This window comes from Phyllosticta citribraziliensis (genome assembly GCF_038025025.1).
Source record: "Phyllosticta citribraziliensis strain CPC 17464 chromosome Unknown J3D65scaffold_2, whole genome shotgun sequence".
In the NCBI taxonomy this organism is placed as follows: Eukaryota; Fungi; Ascomycota; class Dothideomycetes; order Botryosphaeriales; family Phyllostictaceae; genus Phyllosticta; species Phyllosticta citribraziliensis.
The window spans coordinates 749980-773864 of NW_027117339.1; the positions used below are offsets into that span (position 1 = coordinate 749980).

Consider the following 23885-nt stretch of genomic DNA (forward strand, 5'->3'; position numbering starts at 1 on the left):
TTGGTACTCAGAGCCAATGACCAGTGGAGTCTCGTAGCGCTGGTTGAGAGAAAAAGCAAGGCGGGCTCGCTAGCGCTGTCAGCGACGATATTCTCGACTCTGTGCAGGACAGGACGACTTGGCCCATGGGGCAACGCCACAGTCTTTAACTGTCGTCCATCATCCCGCCAGCTCGGCTGCCATCCCCCCGCCAGCCTCGAACATATCCCCTTTCAAGTCCTGAACAGATTCCCAATCCAGTAACGCCGCGGCATGTCCGAGTTCCAGTTCCTGACCACCTCGAATCCCGAGGACTTCAAAAAGGGCCGGTTCCTCAAGCAAATCAGATCCCATGCTATGCTCAACGTCAAACAACGCGAACAGAAACAACACAACATCGTGCTCAGGCCAACCCAGCACAAGCGCACCGACTCTGCCACCCGCCCCTCCCGCCCCTCCCGCTCTGCACAGGGCGTCAAGGTACACAAGTTTGTGGCCCAGGACCCATCTACTGGAAAGAGGAAACGCAAGACTTTCAACGAAGATGAGCAAGGCCAGAAACAACGATCCAAGGCGGTCGCCTTGACGTCCAAATCACCCGAAAACATCTTTGCCAGATATGTCGACGCTGTGCAGTACAGCTCGAGCTTGCGGAAGAATGGCGTCGGCCTGGATCCCGTAAATTCCATGCCCGAGTTCTCCAACCCAAAAATCAGCGTGTGGGAACTCAAGCGGCGATTTGATTTTCTGTTTGTTTCCGACGGAATGAAGCGGGGCTGGTACCCTGCCATGGACGGCTCTGCATCCGCCTTTCTCAGTACAGCCATGATCAAGAGCAGTTATGCAGACATCAGTGCGGGATACGTCTGCGAAAGCCCAATGACGATGCATATCAAAGAGGAAATTTACTATCTCATGAAAAAAGACTTTGAAGATCTTCGGAGACGTACCGACACGGGCATGTTCATCACTATTGGCCAACTCCTCGTTTCTGAAGTCGTTCAAGGAGAAGAAAAAGTCATGCAAATCCATGAGACGGGACTGAATTGGATGGTCGAGCAGAGGGGAGGGTTCAACGTTTTTGGCGGCCACGGAGTCGTCTCTGGGGCCATCATTTTCATCGTATATCTCTCGCTGATCACTCGAGAAGGCCTTCCCCCTGGAGGGATCCGGTCACATCTGCACCGGGACATTTCGCCAATTCCCGTCGAAGAGCACGTTCCTGTCGAGTCGCCAATCTACCTCCCGCGGAAGGACTTTTATACCATCTCTCCACTCTGCTCCGAGTTGACCCTCGTTATCCTCCGAGATATGGCAGCAATGACGGACAAGTTCCTGTCGTCGTGGGAGGTGGTCCAGATTGGCGATTCTCCTCCGTTCCTGTTGGAAAAAGCAGACATTGGCGCAGAGCTCTGGCTCTCCCACCAACGAATGCTCAACATGCCGGTGTCGACAAAGACAGCCCTCGGCACCAACGACTACGTCTACGAGGCCTGCCGGCACACGGCAATCGTATATTCCTACGCGCTCGCCGCTCACATCCCCTTCTCCGTCGCCGGCAAACACTTCGAACACACCGCCACCACCGCATCCAATCCCTCCTCCTCCGACTTCAACGACCCCAGCGCCTCCCCCGACTCCCTCGACTCGCACTCCACCCATCTCTCCCTCGAACCCCTCAACAACGACGCCACGCACCCCTCCATCGCCATCCTCGCCGCCCTCCAGCAGACAAACCTGCTCAATGCCTGGGACGACCTGGTCGGCGTGCTCCTCTGGATCGCCCTCGTCGGCGCCACCGCCGGCCGCGCCTCGCCCTCGCCGTACCCCTGCGACGCGTGCAGAGCCACCCGCGCCGACGGCCCCGCCGCGCGCCTCGACTGCCGCCTCGCTGCTTGCCGCCGCGACTACCATCGCGCCCGCGCCCGCAAGAATCTCGCCATGATTGCCGCGCTGTGCTGCATAAGACTCAATTTTGAGCGCGGCAAGTGGGTTTTCCCGCCGCTGCGGAACTTTTTGCGCGTTCAGGAGCTGTTGATGGGGGATCTGGAGCGTGTGGGCGCACGTTGACGGATGGCCTGGCGGAGAGAGAGATGAACTCGGCGCTTGGAGTTGTTTGTTTGTGCGGTGTTTGGGAACGATTGACTGTTATTTCTTTTTCTTGTCGTGGCTTGGAGATTGCATGGTGTTTGGAGTCGTAAGAGAGGAAAGTTTATGGCGCATTTCATCCAGAGTTGAGAGCAACGCAATCAATTGCGTTTTCAGGGTCAAACGGGGCAAGAGGTCTTTGGATATATTGAATGTTTGCTAGACAGTGTCGTGCAATCGATTAGCGCACTTCAATACTATCAGCTTCACGAATTGTACAACCAAACACCATGACCTCAGACAATTCTTCCGCGCCGTTCCAGTCAATCGGGGTGGCGATTGCGTCGCGTTGAGTTGCTCTCCACTCTGCGGTCACCTCATTCGTGTTCTGTGCGTCTGGTCCCTTCATGTCCTGTCTACCAAAGTTCTGGTGCTGACATTCTGAGAAGACGATCCGGCATCCTTGGAGGCGAGGATCTGAGATCAGATAAGCATTTGCTTTTGCAGGCTTTGGGGGAGGGATGCCGCACGAGCGAATTTTCTTCGATTCCTGTATGCGCCTCTGACCCCTCGATGAAGCCCAAATCATAAGTATAGGAGTCGCCTTTCGGCCAGATTGACAAGACTTCATAGATAGGCACAATTTTCGAATCCTCCTGTTTTTCTTCCAAAATGTAAACCGTGTCTTCCAATTCAAATCTGGGCGCCTTTTCTCAAATCAGATATGAAGCCACTGGTGAGCTGGAGGGATGGGATTGCAAACCACTCGCTGCTTGAAAACTTTGTGATGCTTTGGTTTCTCAAGCGCCTCTTGTTTCTCGTGTTTCTCAAGCGCTTCTTGTTTCCAAAGCTTCTCGAGCTCCTCTTTTAGCCTGTGTGCCTCAAGCGCTTCTTGTATCTCGCGATTCTCAACCTCATGCTGCTGCTTTGCCGTTAGGTCGGGGGAGTAGCCGGGCTTGGGACAACCCTCAACCTCTCGTCTTTTGCCTTCAGCGATGTATTTCCGGAGTTCAGTTGGGTCCATTTTGCTTTTGGAGCTAAGAAGAACCTAGAGGTGTGTTGAATGAGTGGCTTCTTTGAAGTGCTTGCCCAGATGCGGCGTCATATATACACAGGCAATGCTTCGTGGACGGTCAGCTTACGAGGAGACTGTAACACCAACTATGCAGACTGTGCAGGCTGTAAAGTCTCAGCCTTGCACAGTCAACAAGGCTGAGCCAGGCCAACTTCGAAATCTCTCTGCGAATGGGAGATATTTTGGGACGGAGCCTGGCGCATTACGCAGGCTGACATCTCAGCCTCGCCGCCCTCAATAAGGCTGAGGCAGACCAGCTTCAAGATCGCTTTCTTGGACATCAACATTTTGGCCAGAGCTTGGATGAACATGGACGTAGATGGTAAGAATAGGTTTGCCAATACAGAGACTGTTCTGATAAAATTCACCGCAGTGGAAAACGCGGCAGGCGACGCAGGCTCACCGGTTCGAATGGAGCCCCAGCGGGCGACGGATGCGTTCCAGCACAGTATGCTTGATGACCTCTTGTATGTTGGACGACATGTGTTTAATGAGCATCCAGCCAATCTGCGCGGCTACCCCGCTCTCGCGAATGATCTATGCGAGCCAGAGTACATGAGCTTCCGCACCTTCAAGCACTTGCGGATGCGCATGTTGCTCTGGCAGCAATTCCACATTGCAACCCTAGAGAAAAAGCTTCAATCCCTCGACCAGGAAGACAATAAACAGCATCCCAAGTGGCTCATCAGCCAAGCAGCCGACAAGAACGAAGCAAGAAAGGAGCTTTTTGAGCACCTCAAAGTCGCTCTGGCTGAATATGGTGGATATTCACGTTCGATTTCTGGTCACGGCTGACACAAAGTAGACGACTTACTGGCACGAACCAAGTCGGCTCTGTCGGAACCCAAGCCGACGCCCTACCGTGTCGAATGCGCCGAGCGCGCTGTAGCAAAACTTGCGAAGGCAGAACGAGACTACCTGAAGAAAGACCTCTTGGACATTGGCGGCACAAGTGATCCACGAATCGGCAAGATCCTGAGATTTACCGAGAAAGTGGTGAGATCGATGTTGAGACTTGAACTGTTCACAAGAGAGAAAGTATATGACCCTCAGACTCCCCCTTGAAGCACTCCTAGACTGCCAGTATTCAATTGACCAATGTGCCAGTGCTTCGGTGAAAAGGACATCCAAGAGACGTCTATGAAGACGTCCAATTTCTTGGCCCTGGCTCGCGCAATCGCCGCGTTACTCTCGGTCGTCATCCTCCTCCTTCCGATCCTTGTCCTCAACTTCGTGCAAAGCTCTGGGATGAGACTGCTCGTCGTCTTCATCTCGGCGGCCGTCTTCATATCGACGCTTACGGTGCTCACTCCGGCTGGGACGAGCGACGTCTTTGTCGCAGGCGCCACCTATTGCGCCGTTTTGGTGGTCTTCGTTTCCCAGACTGATGGAAGTGGGTAGATTTCTGCGACATGCTTCTTGTTTCCGCGACCTGGTCGTCTGAATGCTTCACACGCTTTCTGGGTGGAGAAGTGAAATGCTCCTTATGTAAGAAGTCTCAAGGGGAAGGTCTTGACATGCAATTAAGCAAACTCAACACCATGCCTCCACAGTTCATCTAAAGTAGACACGGGACGAGGAAGAGCCAATGTAGAACGGCAGAGCAAGTTATTTGTACGCGGTACCTACTCGAATCGCGAAACGAAAGACTTCGAAACAATGACTAAACTACCTACCAACCCGATTCGATTCCACTTTGCGTCCAGCATGCTCCGTCAACGCCGTCAAAGCCCACACTGTACAAAAGTGATGCCCAGAATAAAACGAGAAAAAGAACCCATTAAAAGCAGACCGATCATCCAATACACAATGCATGTCCTCGTCCCAAGTCTAAAGTGGAGATGCGAGAGATTTAGCCCGAGCACATCAAGCACTCCTCCTTGTTTTCGATGCTGCACTGCAGCACGGCGTCGGCGTAAATGTCGTACTCACGGCTCCCGCTTTCCTTCTCTTGGTCCTCGTCGTCCGTGTTCTTCTGTGCGGCTGTCCGCAGCTCTTCTTGCTTGGGGACATCGGTGGTCGGGTCGGTCGACAGGAGCTTCGGGCTGTCGCCTTCGGCGACGTCTGCCTTGAACTCGGGTACCGTGATGGCGTCCTTTGACGGAGTCAGAGGGTTGGCGTTCTTCTCCTTCTTGGACGGCGTGGTGGGAGGAGGGGTTGCGGTTGGCGTGGGAACACCGTTAGGAGTCGAAGTGCCGCTCTCCGGAGACTTTTGCATGTACATGGGCCGGGGGACGGCGGCAGCTTGGTAGCCACCGGTGCCCAGGGGGCGGCGCTTGGTGCCGTCGCGGCGAGCAATGTTGGTGTCGGCGACCTTGAGAGCCTCTTGGTCGACGGTGAACTGAATGGGAGCAGATGCAGCCTGGGTACGCAGGTAGTACATGCCCGTCTTCAGACCAAGCTTCCAGCCGGCGAAATGCATAGAGGTGATCTTGCCCATCGTAGGCTCCTTCATGTGAATGTTGAGCGACTGGGACTGGTCGATAAAGGCACCACGGTCGGCAGCCATCTGGACAATGGTGCGCTGAGAAATTTCCCAGACAGTCTTGTAAAGGGCCTTGATGTCGTCAGGGATGTTGGGAATGTTTTGGATGGAGCCATCGGAGGCGATGATGCGGTTCTTCATGTTGTCTGACCACAGGCCCATGTCGACCAGGTCCTTGAGCAGCCAGGGGTTGACGACCTGGAACTCGCCGGCGAGCACGCGGCGCGAGTAAATGTTAGAAGTGTAAGGCTCAAAGCACTCGTTGAATCCAAGGATTTGACTGGTCGAGGCAGTGGGCATGGGAGCAACAAGCAAGCTGTTTCGCACGCCGTGCTCAGCAATCTGGGCCTTGATAGATTCCCAGTCCCAAAGGTCCGTGGGCGTCTTGTTCCACATGTCGTATTGCAAAATGCCTTGAGAGGCCGGCGAGCCTTCATATGACGAGTACGGACCATCCCTCTTAGCCAGCTCAATCGAGGCAGTGAGGGCACCGTGGTAAATAGTCTCGAAAATCTGAATATTGAGCTCCCGGGCCTCGGGGGAGTCGAATGCCATGCGGAGGGCGAGGAAAGCATCGGCAAGGCCGTTCACACCGACAGCGATGGGACGGTGGCGCATGTTGCTCTTCTCAGCCTCGGGAACGGGGTAGTGGTTGATGTCGATGATCTTGTTCAGGTTCTTGACAAGGACTTGGGTGACCTCGTGCAGCTTCTTGAAATCGTAGACGCCGTTCTGGACGTCCACAAAGGTGGGAAGAGCCAGGGAGGCCAAGTTGCAGACAGCCACCTCGTCGGGGGCAGTGTACTCGACAATCTCGCAGCACAGGTTGGAGCTGCGGATGGTGCCAAGGTTCTTTTGGTTGCTCTTGCGGTTGCAAGCGTCCTTGTAAAGCATAAAGGGGTTTCCGGTCTCGGTCTGAGCCTCAAGAATCGCGTACCACAGCTTCTGAGCGCGGATAGTCTCGCGACCACGGCCTTCCCTCTCGTATCTCTCGTACAGCTCCTCAAACTCGTCACCGTAGACATCGGCGAGACCCGGGGCCTCGTTAGGGCACATGAGGGTCCAGTCGCCGTTTTGCTCGACACGCTTCATGAAGAGGTCAGGAACCCACAGGGCGTAGAACAAGTCGCGCGCGCGGACTTCTTCCTTTCCGTGGTTCTTGCGGAGGTCGAGGAAGGAAAAAACATCGGCGTGCCAGGGCTCCAGGTAGATGGCAAAGGCACCAGGGCGCTTGTTGCCACCTTGGTCGACGTAGCGAGCGGTGTTGTTGTACACACGGAGCATGGGAATCAGACCGTTGGACGTGCCGTTGGTACCAGCGATGTAGGAGCCAGTGGAACGAATGCGGTGGACGTTGAGACCAATTCCACCAGCCGTCTTGGAAATCATGGCACAAGTCTTGAGGGTGTCGTAGATGCCCTCGATGCTGTCATCCTTCATGTCGATCAAGAAGCATGATGCGAGCTGGGGCTTGGGAGTACCAGCGTTAAACAAGGTGGGAGAAGCGTGGGTGAAGTACTTTTGAGACATCAAGTTGTACGTTTCGATGGCCTTCTCGATGTCCTCACCGTGAATACCGACAGCTACACGCATGATCATGTGCTGCGGTCTTTCGGCAACCTTGCCGTCGATGCGGAGCAAGTATGACCTCTCAAGCGTCTTGAAGCCAAAGTATTGGTAGTTGAAGTCGCGGTCGTAGACGATGGCCGAGTTGAGCTCCTCGGCGTGCTTCATGATGATGTCGTACGTTCCCTTGCCAATCATAGGCGAGTGCTTCCTGTTCTTGGGGTTTGTGTAGTGGAAGAGATCCGAGATGACGAGCGAGAATTGCTTCTTGGTCTGCTTGTGGAGGTTTGAGACGGCGATGCGAGCGGCCAGAATGGCGTAATCGGGGTGGGTGGTGGTCATGTAGGCGGCAGTCTCGGCAGCCTGTTTGACGGCATTTAGCTTTGGCGGGTTGAAGAAGGGCGTTCAAGGACTCACCAGGTTGTCAAGCTCGATGGTGGTGACGCCGTGGTAGACACCCGAAATAACCTTTTGGGTGATGGCGGCGGCGTCGACGTGCTCGGGATCGAGTCCATAGCAGAGACGGGAGACGCGAGCGGTGATTTTGTCGAACTGGACGCGTTCCTTGCGTCCATCTACAGAAACCATGGCGTTAGGAGGCGACAAAGCGGAATCGTCATCGAGGACGGGAGACGTACCGCGTTTGTGGACGAACATTGTGGCGACAAGAGCGGTGCTGGTATGAGCGTATGCTGCTGTCGACCCAATGTAGAAAAAGAGAGACGGGGAGAGGGTATCACGGGGAGGGTTGGGAGTCGAGGAGAGGCGGAGAGTGGGCGCGGAGGTGGTTTTTGTAGGAGCAGAGGGCGACACGCTCGACGCGTCTTGGGTCCGTGCCCGTGTTTTGGTGGCTGCTCGTTAATTGATTTTCCGGGCCGCCCGACATCGCTGCTCACCCTTAGGCATCTGGCTCGACGCGCGACGCGTTCCCCAAGACTGACACCCACTGTGATTAGCGATCCCTTCTGCTTGCTGCCTAATCTGCGTAGCCATCACAGTGTCCGATGCCGCTTTGACGTCACTTCCCCGCCTTTCGTCTCCGATTCACTAGAATGCTCACGTACCGGTGTTGCTACGGTCCACCACCACTTGAGTCAAAGACACCAACACCAAGGAAGTCATCCAAAGTCCAGATTCCTTTCCAATCCCAACAGTAACAGTTGACCTTCCCCCAAACTCAGCTAGAACACCATCCGCAGACAAACGTAGAATCTCAATCCACACTCACGCCTTGGCCTGCTCCTCCTGACCCGGCGCCTTCTTCTTCACCATCTTCTCCTTCAACATCTTCTCTGCCCATGCCCGACTAGCCTGGCGGCCCCTCTCCGCCGCCTCAGCCCTCGCCTTCCTCGCCGCCTCCTCCTTCTCCTTGCGCTCCTGCTCCTGGCGCGCGCGATCAAGCTTGTCGCGGTTGAAAATCTCCTTGGCCTTGTTCTTCATGGCCGCCTTGTCCGCCGCCGTAACGCCCGATTTGACGACGGGACCTGGACGTGCCGTAGCAGGTGCCTTGGGGGGACCCGGTCGAGAGAAGGTAAAGGACGAAGCTCGCGGAAGATTGGGGCCTGACGACGTCGAGTTGCTTGCAGAAGAAGTTGCGCGGGAAGGCCCCGAAGACTTTGCTGTGACGTTGGCAAGGGGCCTTTTCTGCGTTTCGCGCTTCGCTGGTGCAGGGCTGAGACTCGCGGCGTGGTTCGTGGCCGAGTTAAGTGCTCTCGCCGTTGTGCTCGACACGCTGGATGATATGCTCGCGCTTGACGAGGCCCTGTTGGCCACCGAAGATGAACGGGGACGCTCACCCTCTTGCTTTGGTCGAACGGGCATAGCGGCGACGCGCTTGGCGCCTGCGGCGGGAGCGACGCTAGGGCGTTGGCCATTGCTTGGACGGTCCATGATAGAGTTTGTGCGCTTGAGAGGATTGCCAGTGGAGCTGGTGCTGGACTGAAGGGAGCCGGTTTCGCGCTCTTCGCTCTCGGTACGGCCTTGCATAAGGCTTTGGCGAGCTTTGCTGGAGGCCGTCTGACGTACCATACCTGCTGCCGATGGGTTCTTGATGAAAGAAGGAACAGGACGCGCCTTGAAGGTCGATTTCTTCTTCTCCTCAGATTCCTTGGTCGACTGATCCTTTCTACCACCTTCGCCCCCGCTTGCGCTTCTGATGAAAGAAGGCACGGGCCGTGCCTTGAACTCGCGCTTTTTCTTTTCTTCCAACTCTTTAGCAGACAATTCCTTCTTGGCGCCTCCGTTCTGTCCCTTCTCTGCCTCCCGCCGGAGGCGCTCTTCCTTCTCCGCCTTCAACCTGGCTGCCACTGCTTCACCAGGAAGCGCAAACGTTGGTCTGGTTGGAGGTTTGCTAGATTTCACTGGAGGGGGTGGCGTAGGGAAAGAGACCGAAACTGGTCGACGCTTCATTGCCAGGTAATCAACGGCTTGACCCGGCTCTCTGGGCTTCGTGGGCCCGGAGGACTCTTTCGTTTGAGCAGTGCGCACGCTGCTGGAGCGCTGAAGTGTAGATTTTGCTGCCGGTCCAGCGGCTGGCTTGGCAGAGGGAGCATTCGACTTCCTCGCGGCAGGCTTGGACGCGACTGAAGATGGACGAGAACCAGCAATGGGTTTGGGTGGTGGTGGCATGGAAATAGGCCGCGGCTTGGTAGCCGTGGTCTTCTTAACAGGCTCCGTAACAATGGCAGGGGCCTGGTCCTGCTTTGCATCCTCCACGTCGTGCAAATTCTTCTCAACCTGTGCAAACTCTTCCTCCATTGCGTCAAGTGCATCAATGGACTGGGTGAGACCGAGTGGAGTATCGCTGAAAGATTCTGGCTGCGGTGGCGCTTGTTGCGTTGCTTTCACAGGGCTCCTTTGCATCTCTTCGAAAATTTGGCGCTCCACATCGTCCAAGTCGGAGTCGCTCGACGAATCATCGTGTTGCGGGGAAGGTTCGTCGTGTGGCTGTTGGTCCAGCTCGATGGACTCCACGACTTCGTTCTCTGGTATGGCAACATCGTCCTGGACACCAATTTCACTAGCCTTTGCAAACTCTTCATCGACAGGAGGCGTCTCTTGCTCATCTTGGCTTGGTGCTTGCAATTCAACAGCATCTTCGCTCTGGACCTTCGCCTCGACCTGGTGATCTTTCTGCTGTTCAATCGGAGATTGGATCGGTACCTCGACTTTCTCATCAGGTTCTTCATTCGTTCCAGAGACGGGATGAGCGTCATCTGTCGGCGGGCCAACTTTCCCATCTTGCACTTCCGTAAGCGCGGGCTCTTCAGGCCTTTTCTCAACACCATCCAACACGGGCTTCGTCTCCTGGACTGGCTGGTAAACTTGTGCCTCTTCAAGCAACATCTTTTGCTCCTCCAGTTCAGCTTCAGCCTGTTGACGCCTCGTTTTGCGGGTCGTGCGAGGGACAGTGTCTTCCTCAACTTTTGCAGCTTGCTTTCTCGTCGACCGAGCGCGAGATGGCGTTTTAGGAGGCACTTCTGGCTCAGACAGTAAAGCAGTCTCTGCAACGGGTTCAACGGTTTCGGCAGATTTTGAAACATCCGGTTCAAGCTGGACTTGGGCCTTTGCCTGTGCACCCTCCTCAGCTTGTGGAACTGGGGCACCCTGTGCCGCAACTGACTCGTTGAGCCCGGTCTCCTCTCTTTTTGGCGCAGTGCTCTTTTTGCTTGCGGCCCTGGGCTCTTTGGCAGGAGTCTTTGCGGTCTTCTTCAGTTCCTCGTCTTCCCCGATCTTGTCCTGCGTGGTGTCTTCCACAGACACGGGCTGGACCAGCGTTTCGGTTTCAGAATCCGCCTTTTTCTTTCCCCTTGTGGATTTGGATCTCTTGGGTGCATTGATCTTGGCTTCGGGCTCGGCGTTCAACTCTTGGAGGTTGTCACCGTTGTCACCAGGAGCGTGGTCGTGCTCGGCCTCTGCAGCAGCCTCAGTTTCCGCAATGTCCTTTTTCGTCTTCCTTGTCGACCTGCTCCTCTTGGGAGCTGTCTCGACCGCAACAGACGCCTGCTCTGTTTCTGCCTGCGGCTGTACTTCCGCATCTTGCTCCAAGTCGGGTTTCTGCTCGGTTGCTTTCGTCCTGCGCGTTGATCTGGCCCTTGCTGGCGCAGGTGTTGGCACAGCCACGGGCTCTTCCTCAACAGACTCTGGTTCGGTATCCCCGCCTCCCCAAGCCTCAAACTCTTCCTCCTGTGCTTCCTCATACTGGACCTCCGGTTCTGGCTCTGGGGCCTTCTTCCTTCCCCTTGTGGACCTCGTTCTCTTGGGCGCAAGCTTTGTGCCAAGTTCTTCTTCTTTTTCTTCTTCCTCGGCAATCTGCTCCTCTGTGTTCGGCTGTGGAGCATCCAGCTCTTCCTCGGGCTCTGCCACCTTCTTTGGCCTACCCCGCCCTCTCTTTGTGTTACCAGCTACGGGATTCAGAGGCTCGCGCATGTCTTCAGCGTCCGATTCCAGCGTATCAATGTTTTGGGTATCGTTGGTCTGTTGCTGGACTTGCGCTTCGTCGGTAGCCGTGGGCTGCTGCTGCTCTTGAGCACGGGCAGCGGCGCGGGTGGTGCGCGGCATCTTGGGAGTGTTTGTTTGGCGACGTGGGATGTAGCTGGGTCAACGCAGCTCTTGCGGGATGGGATGTAGCTGGTGCTGGTATGGCGGAGCAGACGTCGCGGGCGTGCCTCCGAGGCTCAGCAAGGCGTTTAGGGGTCGTGGCTCAGTCGGGATTGGCCGGCGGTGGTGAGGTGAGAAGTTGGAAATTGCGCCGAAGGTTTGACCAGGGCTGTCGCGTGGCGCTCGTAAGGGTCGCGTTGTTCAGGTGAAGACTGACGATGGTTCGCGTCGTCACAGGCAAATGCCTGATTGTCGTAGCATTGGTTTGGCGCGCGTGCGAAGTGGTTGCAGGGTGCAGTCGAAGTGGGGAAAAGAATGGCGGGCGTTTGTTTTGACGCGCGGAAGCGTTGCCCCAACGACGGGCACAGAACCACTCGTCTGCCCCCTGTCCTTGTCTCCTTGAGAGGTTGAGTGCTTGCCGTCTCAATGAGCGCGAAGGAGATGAATGCTCCCGATTCAACTCTCCCCGCGGACCTGTTTTCTGCCTTGCGTGTCCCACGACTTCTGCTCCCGAGACACTGACGCTGATTGGCTCCAGGCGTGTGATCCGCCGGCCGCACAGGAATCCGATTTCGCTTTCCCGCGGACCATCACGACGACTTGATTTGCTGGCTTTCCGTGTCCTCCTCCCTTTCAGTGACCTGTGAAGGTGTGAGAATGCTCCTCGCCGGCGCTCCATCTCCATCTGACTGGTCAGTTTTCCGCCGTATCACACAACTTCTTGTCCAGCCTTGTTCCCTCGCAACCCAAAAGCTCGACGCATCAGCCCTCAGACAGAGTGTTGCGTGTTTCTTATCTTTCTTGCAGTCCTTCGCAGAAATTCGAAACAGCTCGGCCCGCATTGACGCCAGCTCATCCGCAGAGTCCTTTGGAATTGTCGCCAACGCCGCCACAAGCTTCAGTTGCAGGCTCCGGAAAAATGGAAAAGATACACAATCAAGTCTCTACATATGGAAAACCGTGCTCAAGTTGGCTCAAGTCGGCCCATTGTTAGAGCCTTGCCATACTGTACGACTTCGCGATTGAAGTGAACCCGAGATTCATGGGCCGCCAAAGGAGTCCTGGAACCGTTGCCTCGTCGCGACAGATTGGTGTCAACGGGGAGCCAACCCGCTGAAGCGTTGCGATACCGGAGCCCAAGTTGGTCCTTGAATATGGATTCCGTGATGCCAATTGATCTGGGCGCCCATCCGCGACGTACAGCTGGAGAAACGGCTACAAGATGAGCTAAGCAATCCTCGTTGTCGCTGTCCATTCATGCAAAAGAGCACAGGATAGGTTTCACTTCCAAGCAGAGGGGCCGGCGGATCACTGAGTCGTGGCAGAGGCTTGCGTTCCTTTGGGGCAAAAAAGCGAGCTTGGCGGCTGCCATTGACTCGTGGGACTCCACCCACGATGTTCGTATACCGTTTCACGTAGGGCGTGCCCAGAACCGACTTACTCCTTGAAACTATTTCCATCACGATTGAGAGCTGTAGGATTCATCCAGTGGCTGGTATCATTTGAAGATGTCTTGTTCGACGCGCAAACTGAGCTCGCTTGAGGGCAGCTTCTGCTTTTTAATCTCTGGACGAAGACAAAGGTCCACGTCGTCAATGAACTTGGGACATGCTGGCATGAGGCCTCTCAGGCAAGCAGGCAGTGCCCCCAACTTTTATACATGAAAGAGCTTTGCGATTTCTAGCCCTCAACGACATTATGGCGACTGCCTCTGGAATCGAGCTCCCTCCTAATCTCAAGGTCGCCATCCCAACTCTCGTTGGCAGCTCTCTCTCCTGCATTGCAACGAGTGCTGTCCTGATATCATGGGTCTTTCTTGGACGCGGAAAGCGCTCGTTCCGATACGCGCTCGTCCTGAACTTGACCTTCGCCGGTATGTCTTGCGAATTCAGAGCAACAAGAGGAAGACTAAGAACTTACCTGTGGGCAGAGTGCCTCAACTCTTTAAATAATACCATCTCGGGCATTTATCGAATGACGCACGTTGGTCGGCACGTTCCCACCAACAGTTGCACATTAAACGGCTGGGTCGGGCAACTCTCCGTCCAGGTACGGAGCACGCGACACTGCTGAACAGTATACCTCGCTGACTCTAGAGAAGGCTGCAGACTTCTCAATCCTGGCGATAGCTGTGGTGACGATATTGACCATCAAGCTAAAGTCTTACATTCTCGACGCTACTTTCGACAAGAAGATTCTCATGTGCATTTCCATATGGATAGTGCCCCTCTCTACGAGTAAGTCATATCGCTTCCACAGTTTGTCGTGTGTGCTCACATGTGGAGCAGGCACTGCTGCCGTGGCCATGCACCAAATCGCGCCGGTAAGCGGTAACTGGTGCTGGATCTCAGGCGAAAAGCCGTATTTGCGATACGCTTTGGGTCACGCCTGGCGCTTTGCCATTATAATCATTGTCATATTCATCTACGCCTACGTCTTCTTCTACATGCGCAAACGCTTCCGGTACATTGAGGAGACCATCAGCACCGGATCGTACGACTACGGCCGCAGCTTTCACCACGAACTCGCCGTAGTTCCTGCGCCCATTGGATTGGAGCCCAAGCAAACCCATCTCAGCACGAACCTGTCCAATACCATGACCAACACGTCCAGCATTAGCCATGCACGGAGAACCAAGCATAGGAGACAGCAAAGCAGAAGTATCGAGCGGGACATTTGGAGAATGCTCCTGCTTAACACCTACCCAATGCTGTATCTCCTACTGTGGATACCTGGGATCCTGAATCGCATCATGGAGGCCGTTGGCAAAGATTACGAATGGCTCGACGTCATGCAGAGTTCGACGCAGTATATTGGCTTTGCCAACGCCATTACTTACGGGTACAAAGAGCACTCGCGAGACGTTGCTGCGTGGATGAAGAGCTTGGGATGAGGGGTTTCGGACTACAGTTTTGATGGTCGATGCTTTGCGCGAGCTGGTCCTCGCTATATCTTCTGTTCTCTACGATTTTGACGACCTCATGTCCAAATTTGGCTTCTCTTGACTTCTTGACATCTAGAACTTTTGAGAGCCGCTGGCATCACTTTCGCAAATCCAAGCCAGGATTGCTTCGAATCGGTCACCAGTACATTCTGAACCTCGGACTGTCGTTTGTTCCTCGCTGCGGCTTTAAGTAGCCTTCAAACCATCCCAGCATCGGAATATCGCCCTGCCATTGAAATCTAGAAAACCTTCTCCTTGAGCCACTTTCTCATTCGCACGTGCGTCGGAATCTCTTGCGGGTCGACTCCAAAAGGAGGGTCATTGACGGAAGAAGTGTGCGTCTCCACCTCATCGACAAAAACCTCAAAAGACCCCTTTCCGCCCCACTGCTCCTTAAGCTGCTTTGCAAAAAGCTCTTGGCTGTCTATCAGCAAATCACCACGCCCGACAACCTGCAGCACATCAGTCACTATGCCATCAATGCCGCTCCACCAGCCCGACGGCGCCGAAACAGGCAAATTGTACGCGTCCGTTGGCGCGTCGCCCAACCAGTCAACCGCCCACCTCCTCAGCGCGACGGGGTGCAGACAGTCCCTGTTTACGCCGCCCGTCATCGCGGGGTACTCGACATTGAACGGGTCGGTCCAGGGACAAATTAGAATGGCGCTTTTGAAAGAGTCGCCCTCGTTCCACGTCGCAGCCGGCACATTCGCCTCGTCCGGGTGCCGGTGCAGCACGTGGCTCAGCAGCTGTAAGACCAGATTGCCACCAGCTGAGTCGCCGGCCAGCAGGATACGCTCGGGCGGCACGTCGAGCGCCGTGCGCACGTGGTTGAACAGCGCGGCTGCCTGGCTCAATTGGCGTGGGTACGGGGTGAAGGGCGCGAGGTCCATGTGCAGCAGCAGCGCCGCGAAGTCGCCCTCGCGATGCGGGTCGATGTTGTGGTTGCTGTTGAATTCGCGGACAAGGGCTTCGCAGAGCGCGTAGTGGCCGGGGCCGGGCGCCAGGTTGAAGCCGCCTCCTATTCGCAGCGTTAGCAGGCTGGCCCAGCGTTTTTCTAGCTATCGTGTTCCGTTACCGTGGAAGTAGAGTAAAATCGTCTTGGCCTGCTTGGAGCCAATCCACGACGCCGACGTCCCGTCCGCCAGCGTCTCCATTGCGGGCGAGACTTTGGCGCCTTTGCACCATTTGGTGTACGTGTCAATCGAGTCGGGAAGTATCGCTCTGGCTTCATCGTCAGTCCGGAATCACGCAGAACGCTGTCTCTGATTTACGCACTGCTCTTGCTTCGACGAGGCTAGCGAGAAGAACGTGCGGCAGTAGACATTGAAGGCATTTCGGCGCCGGTCTCCCGAGTACGCTTCTCTCGGTGCCCCAATGGTAGATATTGTCGAGAGCAGAATCTGGATCACTGGTACAATTCTCAATATATGTGTCCAGTCATGGTGACTGGCAAGCAGACGTACCAGTGATGACGATGACCTTGGCCAGCGATATTTTCTCTCCTAAGGAGAGCTGGAGCTCTTTCTGTGGTCGCCCGCCCATCTTTCTCGTCGTGACTTTGCTGCTGTGTCCGACTGTTGCAGTTTTGCGACTTCCAAAGAAGAGCTCCGCAAGAGAAGTGACAACGGCAACAGCCTCTTGGACCAAGTGTCTTGGTAAGTGGCGGAAGCTTGACCACGGCGGAAGCGCTTAGATAATTGCGCTTTTTCCCACTAATGACGTAAAAACCAAGAATTGTTCAATATCGTGACTTCAATGCGCAAGTGGGAGTTTCGTGGGCGCGTGGAGGTCTTAAAACTGGAGACGGCAGTGGGGTAGTCACACCGGGATCTGCAGAAGCCGGCGACTGTGGAACCTGGCACTGTGCTGTCGACCAAGGAAATTGTCAGCAAAGTGCGGGCGGTGTTGTTTGATAGCCGAGGACATGAATGATGCATATTCTCGACAACGGATCCGTTCTGATTCGCCATGCTATCTGATATCGATCTGCCAATGAATGCTCTGCGCATAAAAGCTAGCTGTACATAACGTCCCCTTCATGATCGAATGAAATAAAACACATTAAAACACTACGAGTCATTTTTCTTTGATTCCCCACCCGCATTTTCTGCTTCTCTCACTCTTCTTTTCTTTAGCTGATGACAACGTAGAAGCCGATCGGGCACTTGTCCGAGTCCTGGAAGTACTCAAAAGTCGTGTCGGTGCTGCACAGCATACCGCTGACTTCCAGCGAGCCCTGGCCGGCTTGCACGCCGCAGTCTCCAGCATTGATGACGAAGGCCTTGCCAGGGGACAGCGTGGCAGGAGGGGAGGGTGGGCCTGCAACATGTCAGTCGCGTTTCACAAGGACTGCACGTGGCGGTGTGACTCTCCGCCACACGAGGGTTGACCGGAATAGTGACAACGAGAGACATTTGCCGAGTACAAAGACGCAGCAATGGGAAAGACAAGAAAAAGGGCACGGGAGGATGAACGTACTCGGACCTGGTGCTGGCTGGTTGTTCCAGGTGGTGGTGTCATTTGCACCAGTGCCAAAAGCATAACCGGTGAATGTGAAGTGGCCTTCTGTGGTATCCTGGCCATTCACATCCTTGAAGGTGTAGTCGCTCGTCTGGAGTTGGCTGTGGTCCGGGAACAAGAATTCAAGCGTGCAGGTCTTTCCTGCCGCGCTTTCCGGGACGTAAAGATTGAAGATCGTGCAGACTATCCGGTGTTAGTGGCCGCATTGGGAAATTGAATGGTACTCTTACAGTCGTTGGGGGTGATCTTGGGGCTGTAGACAGTGCCATAGTTGGTGTCGGGGTTGCTCTTGGAAATGGGGTAGATGCCGACAGGGAAGAGCCACGAGCTTGAATCTTCAGGAAGAAGTCCACCCTCGGGGCATGTCACATCTCTCGCCTTCTTTTGGCATGATGGGGCTGCCGAAGCTGCAAGGAAGAGCGTGCTGACAAGGGACAAGGTCTTGAGGATCGCCATTCTGATATGTGCGTTCTTTGTAATAACTTGAACTGCTGGAAGGAGGACCGGTAAAGAAGGCCAGAGGGAATACCACAGTGACTTGTGACCAGGAACCGCGTGTTGGAGAGCAAACAATGAGTAGAGTGTCGATCCAGGAACCGGGCCAGGATGAGCCCTATTTATCTCCCCACGACCCCACGAATAAACCATGCTCATATCATGAGCTCTAGACTGCAGCAATGTCTTTGCGCCACAAATTCCTGTCATCAGTCTCGTCAGTGGGGAGATACTAACGGCGCCTCCCCCTCGGCTAGTGCAGCCCCCCAGTCCAGCTGCACATCTGCCAGCGGCCGGACTAAACCCAATACTGCCATTAGTACGCGCTACTCTCAGCATTACACTCACCACCTCAACCCCCTATCCCAAGCTTGGCTCGCTCTTCTAAGCTTGGTGGCGGATTGCTTGTTCTGACGGGACCTTCCGCTGCTACCCCAGACGCCCCAATCCTAAAATTAATTTAGGGGTCGCATTGCTCGAAAGAATGGCAGACAGAATGCACAGAGAGCGATTGCGCAGTAATTTGGTGCCACCAGCGCGCAAATTGGCGACAAAACTGGGGTGAGGGGGCGTAACCAGCTCAAGGGGGCAGTCGTTAGTATCACCCGATCAGTTAGACGGCTTGAGACTTTGAGTTGTGAGGTATCCAGAAAAGAGGGTCCTATGTGCTCATGACACCTGCGGCTATGCCGCATACATTAAGGTTCCAATAAAGGTTGCAGTGGCGACCGCATGTCTGGATATTTCTTAGCCTCATACTGCAGCATCGCCGTGTGGCTTTGCTATGCCTCGACTCAAACAAGACAAGCAGTCTTGCAAGTCATCCTGAGGCTTGCCGGTGAATGACGGCGGGGAGCCAGCGTCCCGCGCAAATCATACCGACGTTCCCGGAGCGATCCATACAATGCCTTGATGGGGAAGGTTACACGGCGAGCGCCAGCATTTTCTTTTGATGGCAATGGTGTGAGATTGATTGTCGATGCGCGACACAAGAGCAGCCTTGATCCATCTGAAAATATCCTAGGGCGTTGAAAGCAGCGGACCGGTGCCCAAGGCTACTGAGACGGCATCCAGGCTCTTTCCGCGCAGCCGGCTGGGATGCCAAAGTCAACCATCCACGGTCGATTCGTTCGTTGAAGTGGCCGAAGCCGGAGCTACGGGCAGCTGGATTTCCATCTGGACCAAGGGCAAGCGAATCGCATGACCACCCATGCGAGATCAAGCGATTTTGGGTAAGTGAAAGAGGGACAAACAACAAGAAGTTGGAAAAAGGTACAAGGCGGAAGCTGCACGGTTGGGATTAATCCTGCAACCACGGACGCGGGGTTGAGACAGGCAGAACGTAGCCGAACACGAGGTCAAGAACGTGCAGATAGGATCAGCGATGACCTTTGTGGTAAGCTGATGGGATGTGCTGTGGGGCCTGATGAACTGTTTGGCAGAGCAGGCTGTCAAAGTGGGCAAGCAGTGGTGGCCTTCAACGCCAGTCGACCGTATCTGCTCTGGTAAGCGCAGAAACCCTTGCCATTCCTCTCGTCAAGCTGATGTGGGGCGCATGGAGACGTTCCAACGAGGAAAACATCCGGGCGTGGCTGATGGTTGAGGCGGAACAAATTGCAGTCGGTGACAAGCTGCAGGACATCGTCAGAGGTGCAGGGCAGGGCCGAGTCTCCGTCTCCGCCATCACGGTGGCATCGCTGTCGCCCATTCGTATCCTCAACAAAGGGCGCGACGAGGACGGAGGGGATTGCGGGCAGTGTTGCGAGAGGAGCAGAGGACAAAGGTTGGTTTGAGGTGGTAGAAGTTGGGATAAGGTTAAGACAGTGACAGCGATCAAGCGGTCGGGAAGTTGCAGCGGCCCTTTTCCGCGACCTCGCCACGGGGGTCCAGCCAGAACCTCACCTCCTGCTCGCTCCCGCACTCAACTTCCACCACTTTCGCGCCATGAAGCTCTGACATCTCTTCCTTATCGAAGGATCAAGCCGCCCGATGCCAGCTCTCGGGAGGGAGAAAGTTTTACCCATCATCTCGCTTTTTCAATCACTCTAGGCCCATGCCACGGCGTCTCCCGGGAAGCCTCGACATTCTCCCCTCATCAATCGCAGCCCCTATGCCTTGACGCAGCATTACACGAACTGGGCGAACGACTGTCCTCATCACTTTCTAAAGAGGCGTTGCAAAATCTTTCCACCATGAAATCCACCCTGCGTGTTTCCAGACTGTTGACTGATGCCGAAAGGCGGCAGTTGAAGGTCGACATCTCCAAGGGCGAAATCCTCAAAGTGTATCCCCGAAGATTGGCAAGCAGTGCAGATTGTCGACCTTCTCATTCTGCAAACGCAACCACCGCATGCACAGAGCGACACTAGTCTTTCAGCATGCCCCTACCACGAAAGATTCCGCATCGCTTGACTGATCCTCTGGTCCCGACATGCAAATGGACTTTGGCACTTGTTTTTGTACATTGCATGGCCTGTGATTACCTCTCACCATCAAAACCCGCTTCCCTCTCGACCAAAGGCAACCCGCAGCGGCACAAACAAAAAAGTTCGACTCTTTTGGCAAGAGATGATCAAGGCCGCAAACGTGGCACACAGCCTCCAAGCCACTACACTCGACGCTTGAATGCTCCCCACAAGTCGTCAGTCATAGCGTATGAATGCTCCCCATCCGTCACATATGCATCGTCGGAATGCTCCCTATCAGTCATCTGCCAGAGTAAATGAACGCTCCCTGTGGGCGAGACTGACTCCCCTTGTGCACGCCACGACTTTTGTAAAAGCCTTGATCGGTGCTTTTCTAGAATCATCACGGAATAAAGGTCGCCATCTCCAGCACGCCAAGCGCAAAAACAGCATGTTCGAAAAACGCTGTGTCGATGACACGAAGAAAGACGGAGTTCGTCGACATTCTGCGATGATGCTCGAGTGGAAGTATTCCAGCGCTGCCGCACGGATTCTGCAACAACGGCTCGACGACCCAAGAAAGTGCCTCAGGTGTGGGATGTACAGTGCCGCAGCACAGAAGTCGTCCATCGCTGTCGCGAAGTTGATCTCGAGTGCGGGATCATCGCCGTGATCGTTGCTCTCAAAGCGGCGGATGAAGCGCTTTTTAGACCTGGTCTCTCGACGGAATAGTCACAACTCCCGCATGCGCACATGAGCTTGAGGTCCGTGGTCCACATGAGCTTGAGGTCCGTGGTCGTCATACGCCCACACTGCCTGGCTATGCCCGCATCTCGCCATCCAGCCAGGCGGAACAGTCATACGCCTTGCACATGTCACAACTCTCCACGTGTATCTCCGACCATCGGAGTACAAAGCTATAAGAACGGCCAGTTTTGCAGCTATTCTGTCGATGAGCACTGTCAAGGTCGAACTCGATGGCTACCGTCATGCGCGGATGTGTCGCTCTCCAAGCATATGATTTACTCTGTCCGCTGAGCGACAGTTCTTCGCCAGCCCGCAGGCTTGCGTTCCGGCTGGGATTTCGTCACTCCTTCGCCTTCAGCAGCGTTGTGGTGGACTGACGAATCCCAACACCATGGTTTTCACGTATGCGACCATTGTCCAAGAACAGAGGTTTACAACAAGCCAAAAGCATGTAAATCCGTACGTCTTAGACCACAGTCAATGTATTCTTGAAGTTCAAGCAAAAATGGTGGAAGCTAATGTCGATGCAGTCGTGCAATCGCAAGCCGACAACGTGTCGAAAATGAAGTTCAAACACACACAGAAGATACGCAAACAGCCGCACAGCAGCCTCCCAAGCGTGCTGACCAACTTCCTCTTCTCCCCATCAACGACGCCTTCGTCATCTCCGTCCGCAGACCCCATCGCCCTTAGATGAACTCCTTCAAAATGGGACCATAAGTCTTCCACGCGTTTCCATCCGGCGCCTCAAAATCATAAAACTTCGAATTCTTCCAATACTTGCCCTTGGCCCACCAAAGCGCCGCAATCCACACATCACAGTTCTGCTCCATGTACCGCAAGCCGCCCCTGATGGCGTCGTAGCAGGTGGGGTTGGAGCCGCCAGCGAACTCGCCGATCATGGCCTTCTTGCCGTTCTTGCGCAGCCAGTCGGTCGCCGCCATCAGGCGTTCGGCCATGATGGTGCCGCTGACGCATTGGTCGGACGTACCTGAGCCGTCGCCGTCGCTGTATTGGTGCATCTGGTAGATGATGCGCGATGGGTCGCCGGGGTGCGCGGGGTCGACGAAGCCGCCCATGGTGTCGCTGTTGCCGCCTTGCTTCACCCACTTCCAGGCGCCGGTCCAGCTGAGAAGGTCGGTGTCAGTATGCTACTCGTTCCGCCGCTGCGCTGGTATGGTTGTTACTCACTCGTTGCCCTCGACAGTGATGGATTGCTCCACGGCGCCCGCCTCGCGGATGCCGTCAATGGCGGCCTGGTTGAGCCTGACAACCAGCCCCTGGTCCATATCCTTATACTCATTATTCGTATCGAACCACACCAGCTTGTTATCTTTAAACGGCGTAGCAGCCGTCTTCCACCACATCTTGAACCCCTCGACATCCGTAATAACCTGAAAGTTGAATCGACCATAATTGTGCGCCGAAATCATCGTCTGGATGTTCTTCCCAGTCAAAAAATTGACCGTGTTCGTCAAGTCGCGGAGGTACGCGCCGTCGGCCTGGCCCCGCAGGTCCGGAATCAGCCGCTCCATGAGGATTTTGATGCGGAACATGGCCATGCCCAGGTCGATGGCCGGCTGCATCGACGCCGCGTCCGGCCAGATGTAGTCCTTGCCCAGCACGCCGGGGATGTTGCCCTCGCCGAACTCGGGGCCCGCCTCGTTGACGCCGATGTAGCGGATCTTGCCTTGCTTGCCTCCCGGTGGTGGTGGTGGTGGCTGCTGCGTTCCGGTTGACGGCGGTCCTTTCTGGGGCGGCGGCTGCTGCTGCTGCGTCCCTTGGTTTCCGCGACGGACGCCCTTCTGTTGTTTGTGATGCGGCGCTGCGAGCGCAAGACCAGCCGCGCCAGCGGCGACGAGCAACGAAAAGAAACGCATGGCACGTAAAGAGCGTATGAAACGAAATGTGAATGAGAGACTTTGATTTACTCAAACAAAGGTAGGGACAGACAGACGCTTGGCTTATGTATGCCGCCACATGGAGCGCTCTGTATAGCCAAAATAGGCGTGTGGAGACGTCTGGTGCCAGTAAATTAGACCATGCTAAACATCGACGACCTACCACTCATAGCCACCACCCACGGCGGCGAGATCCAGGAACCCGCGCTCAAGGTAACATCCGCAGCTGGGATGCAGGCATCGCGGCAATTCGTGGTCGGGGAGTGGTCCCTTGCGCGTCAACGTCATAAGCCATCTAGGCCAGCTCTTTCTCCCTCCAGCAAAACAAGTCGACCGAGAGACTTTCCATCGGCTCTTGCATTCCCAATCCAGCTACTGTGCCCGGATGAACTGAAGAACGGGCAAAATAACGCGACACCCACGAACTGAATTTCGTCGCTTGAACGGCGCAGTTGAAACCCCATGGCGGAGGAGGAAGGCAGACGTCCAAATTGGCAGCCAGCGGTAGGGGATTGGGCGCAAAAAAAGTTGACCGGGATCCGTTGACCACCCCATTCAGGCGGTTGTTTGGAAATGACAGTCCGCCACCACTCGAAACGACGCTCATCACGCGCAAGAGGCCGCTCTCATTCAGGTCTGCGCCGCGCCGTAGGGGTTCTGGAGAGAGGCTGTGTGGTTGGTTCGATCAGTTCGCGCAAGCCTGCAACAGGGATGTGAGAATGGCCGTGATTGCTTGTCCAGCTATCACCACTTCGACGCTGACACGCTGCCACTGACGGGCGAAGAGTTACAGTTGCGCTGGTGTTGCACGCCGGAAACAGGCCTCTACGTGCCAAGAGAGATAAAAAGCTTCTTAGCGAAAGGGCCGCTGCATGTGGTTGGTCGGCCCGTCGTCGAGACTTCATCACGGTTAAATCTGGCCAATCAGGGTCGAAGAATGGAGGCTGATGTTGGTGAGAGGAGGCTCTTGGTGCGCTCCGACTCGAGCCTCACCGACAAGGTTAAAATAGAAGGGGCACGCCTGTTTTTGGGTTGCGGAATATTGCGCGTTGACGTGTAGTGGGAGAAATGGATTGGT

General features: G+C 55.2%; 9 protein-coding genes across 9 annotated transcripts; 3 read left to right on the forward strand and 6 right to left on the reverse strand.

Annotated features, from left to right (window-relative positions):
- Positions 1-49: 49 nt before the first annotated feature.
- Positions 50-2366, forward strand: J3D65DRAFT_205084 (uncharacterized protein). Its single transcript, XM_066794442.1, has one exon. The coding sequence runs from the start codon at positions 253-255 to the stop codon at positions 2047-2049; it is 1797 nt and encodes a 598-aa protein (XP_066658481.1). The 5' UTR covers positions 50-252; the 3' UTR covers positions 2050-2366.
- On the reverse strand, positions 2309-3091 carry J3D65DRAFT_599977 (uncharacterized protein; the record flags this gene model as incomplete). Its single annotated transcript, XM_066797942.1, has 4 exons — positions 2309-2479; positions 2506-2544; positions 2598-2774; positions 2831-3091. 4 exons carry the CDS (start codon positions 3089-3091, stop codon positions 2309-2311), a joined length of 648 nt encoding a protein of 215 aa, XP_066658482.1.
- Positions 3092-3357: 266 nt separating this feature from the next.
- On the forward strand, positions 3358-4856 carry J3D65DRAFT_612928 (uncharacterized protein). The gene is made up of 3 exons (XM_066799068.1): positions 3358-3902; positions 3948-4180; positions 4250-4856. Exons 1-3 carry the CDS (start codon positions 3446-3448, stop codon positions 4541-4543), a joined length of 984 nt encoding a protein of 327 aa, XP_066658483.1. The 5' UTR covers positions 3358-3445; the 3' UTR covers positions 4544-4856.
- On the reverse strand, positions 4719-8027 carry J3D65DRAFT_612932 (ribonucleotide reductase). Its single transcript, XM_066799070.1, has 3 exons — positions 7832-8027; positions 7611-7768; positions 4719-7556 (listed from the first exon to the last, which is right to left on the reverse strand). The coding sequence occupies exons 1-3, from the start codon at positions 7848-7850 to the stop codon at positions 4995-4997; spliced, it is 2739 nt and encodes a 912-aa protein (XP_066658484.1). The 5' UTR covers positions 7851-8027; the 3' UTR covers positions 4719-4994.
- Positions 8028-8069: 42 nt separating this feature from the next.
- Positions 8070-12101, reverse strand: J3D65DRAFT_205079 (uncharacterized protein). Its single transcript, XM_066794441.1, has 2 exons — positions 8258-12101; positions 8070-8129 (listed from the first exon to the last, which is right to left on the reverse strand). Exon 1 carries the CDS (start codon positions 11751-11753, stop codon positions 8418-8420), a length of 3336 nt encoding a protein of 1111 aa, XP_066658485.1. The 5' UTR covers positions 11754-12101; the 3' UTR covers positions 8070-8129; positions 8258-8417.
- Positions 12102-13490: 1389 nt separating this feature from the next.
- J3D65DRAFT_548183 (uncharacterized protein) lies at positions 13491-14685 on the forward strand (the record flags this gene model as incomplete). The annotated part of the gene is made up of 3 exons (XM_066796892.1): positions 13491-13841; positions 13894-14029; positions 14081-14685. 3 exons carry the CDS (start codon positions 13491-13493, stop codon positions 14683-14685), a joined length of 1092 nt encoding a protein of 363 aa, XP_066658486.1.
- J3D65DRAFT_612940 (Alpha/Beta hydrolase protein) lies at positions 14651-16559 on the reverse strand. The gene is made up of 4 exons (XM_066799071.1): positions 16203-16559; positions 16015-16147; positions 15815-15960; positions 14651-15757 (listed from the first exon to the last, which is right to left on the reverse strand). The coding sequence occupies exons 1-4, from the start codon at positions 16279-16281 to the stop codon at positions 14976-14978; spliced, it is 1140 nt and encodes a 379-aa protein (XP_066658487.1). The 5' UTR covers positions 16282-16559; the 3' UTR covers positions 14651-14975.
- A 103-nt stretch (positions 16560-16662) lies between these two features.
- J3D65DRAFT_612945 (ubiquitin 3 binding protein But2 C-terminal domain-containing protein) lies at positions 16663-17836 on the reverse strand. The gene is made up of 3 exons (XM_066799072.1): positions 17490-17836; positions 17218-17442; positions 16663-17058 (listed from the first exon to the last, which is right to left on the reverse strand). The coding sequence occupies exons 1-3, from the start codon at positions 17713-17715 to the stop codon at positions 16871-16873; spliced, it is 639 nt and encodes a 212-aa protein (XP_066658488.1). The 5' UTR covers positions 17716-17836; the 3' UTR covers positions 16663-16870.
- A 3759-nt stretch (positions 17837-21595) lies between these two features.
- J3D65DRAFT_644100 (glycoside hydrolase superfamily) lies at positions 21596-22786 on the reverse strand (the record flags this gene model as incomplete). The annotated part of the gene is made up of 3 exons (XM_066802132.1): positions 21596-22034; positions 22098-22600; positions 22706-22786. 3 exons carry the CDS (start codon positions 22784-22786, stop codon positions 21596-21598), a joined length of 1023 nt encoding a protein of 340 aa, XP_066658489.1.
- Positions 22787-23885: the final 1099 nt, after the last annotated feature.

Bases quoted from the DNA above. Each gene is read 5' to 3' on its own strand.
- J3D65DRAFT_205084 (XM_066794442.1), top strand. From the start codon at position 253: ATGTCCGAGTTCCAGTTCCTGACCACCTCGAATCCCGAGGACTTCAAA.
- J3D65DRAFT_612928 (XM_066799068.1), top strand. From the start codon at position 3,446: ATGAACATGGACGTAGATGGTAAGAATAGGTTTGCCAATACAGAGACT. The intron at 3,903-3,947 runs GTGGATATTCAC...GACACAAAGTAG, and splicing joins AGTCGCTCTGGCTGAATATG to ACGACTTACTGGCACGAACC. The intron at 4,181-4,249 runs GTATATGACCCT...CCAATGTGCCAG, and splicing joins AACTGTTCACAAGAGAGAAA to TGCTTCGGTGAAAAGGACAT.
- J3D65DRAFT_612932 (XM_066799070.1), bottom strand. The intron at 7,557-7,610 runs GTGAGTCCTTGA...GCCGTCAAACAG, and splicing joins CCATCGAGCTTGACAACCTG to GCTGCCGAGACTGCCGCCTA.
- J3D65DRAFT_205079 (XM_066794441.1), bottom strand. From the start codon at position 11,753: ATGCCGCGCACCACCCGCGCCGCTGCCCGTGCTCAAGAGCAGCAGCAG.
- J3D65DRAFT_612940 (XM_066799071.1), bottom strand. From the start codon at position 16,281: ATGGGCGGGCGACCACAGAAAGAGCTCCAGCTCTCCTTAGGAGAGAAA. The intron at 15,961-16,014 runs GTGCGTAAATCA...CGATGAAGCCAG, and splicing joins GCCTCGTCGAAGCAAGAGCA to AGCGATACTTCCCGACTCGA. The intron at 15,758-15,814 runs GTAACGGAACAC...CGCTGCGAATAG, and splicing joins GATTTTACTCTACTTCCACG to GAGGCGGCTTCAACCTGGCG.
- J3D65DRAFT_612945 (XM_066799072.1), bottom strand. From the start codon at position 17,715: ATGGCGATCCTCAAGACCTTGTCCCTTGTCAGCACGCTCTTCCTTGCA. The intron at 17,443-17,489 runs GTAAGAGTACCA...AACACCGGATAG, and splicing joins CAAGATCACCCCCAACGACT to TCTGCACGATCTTCAATCTT. The intron at 17,059-17,217 runs GTACGTTCATCC...GACATGTTGCAG, and splicing joins CCAGCCAGCACCAGGTCCGA to GCCCACCCTCCCCTCCTGCC.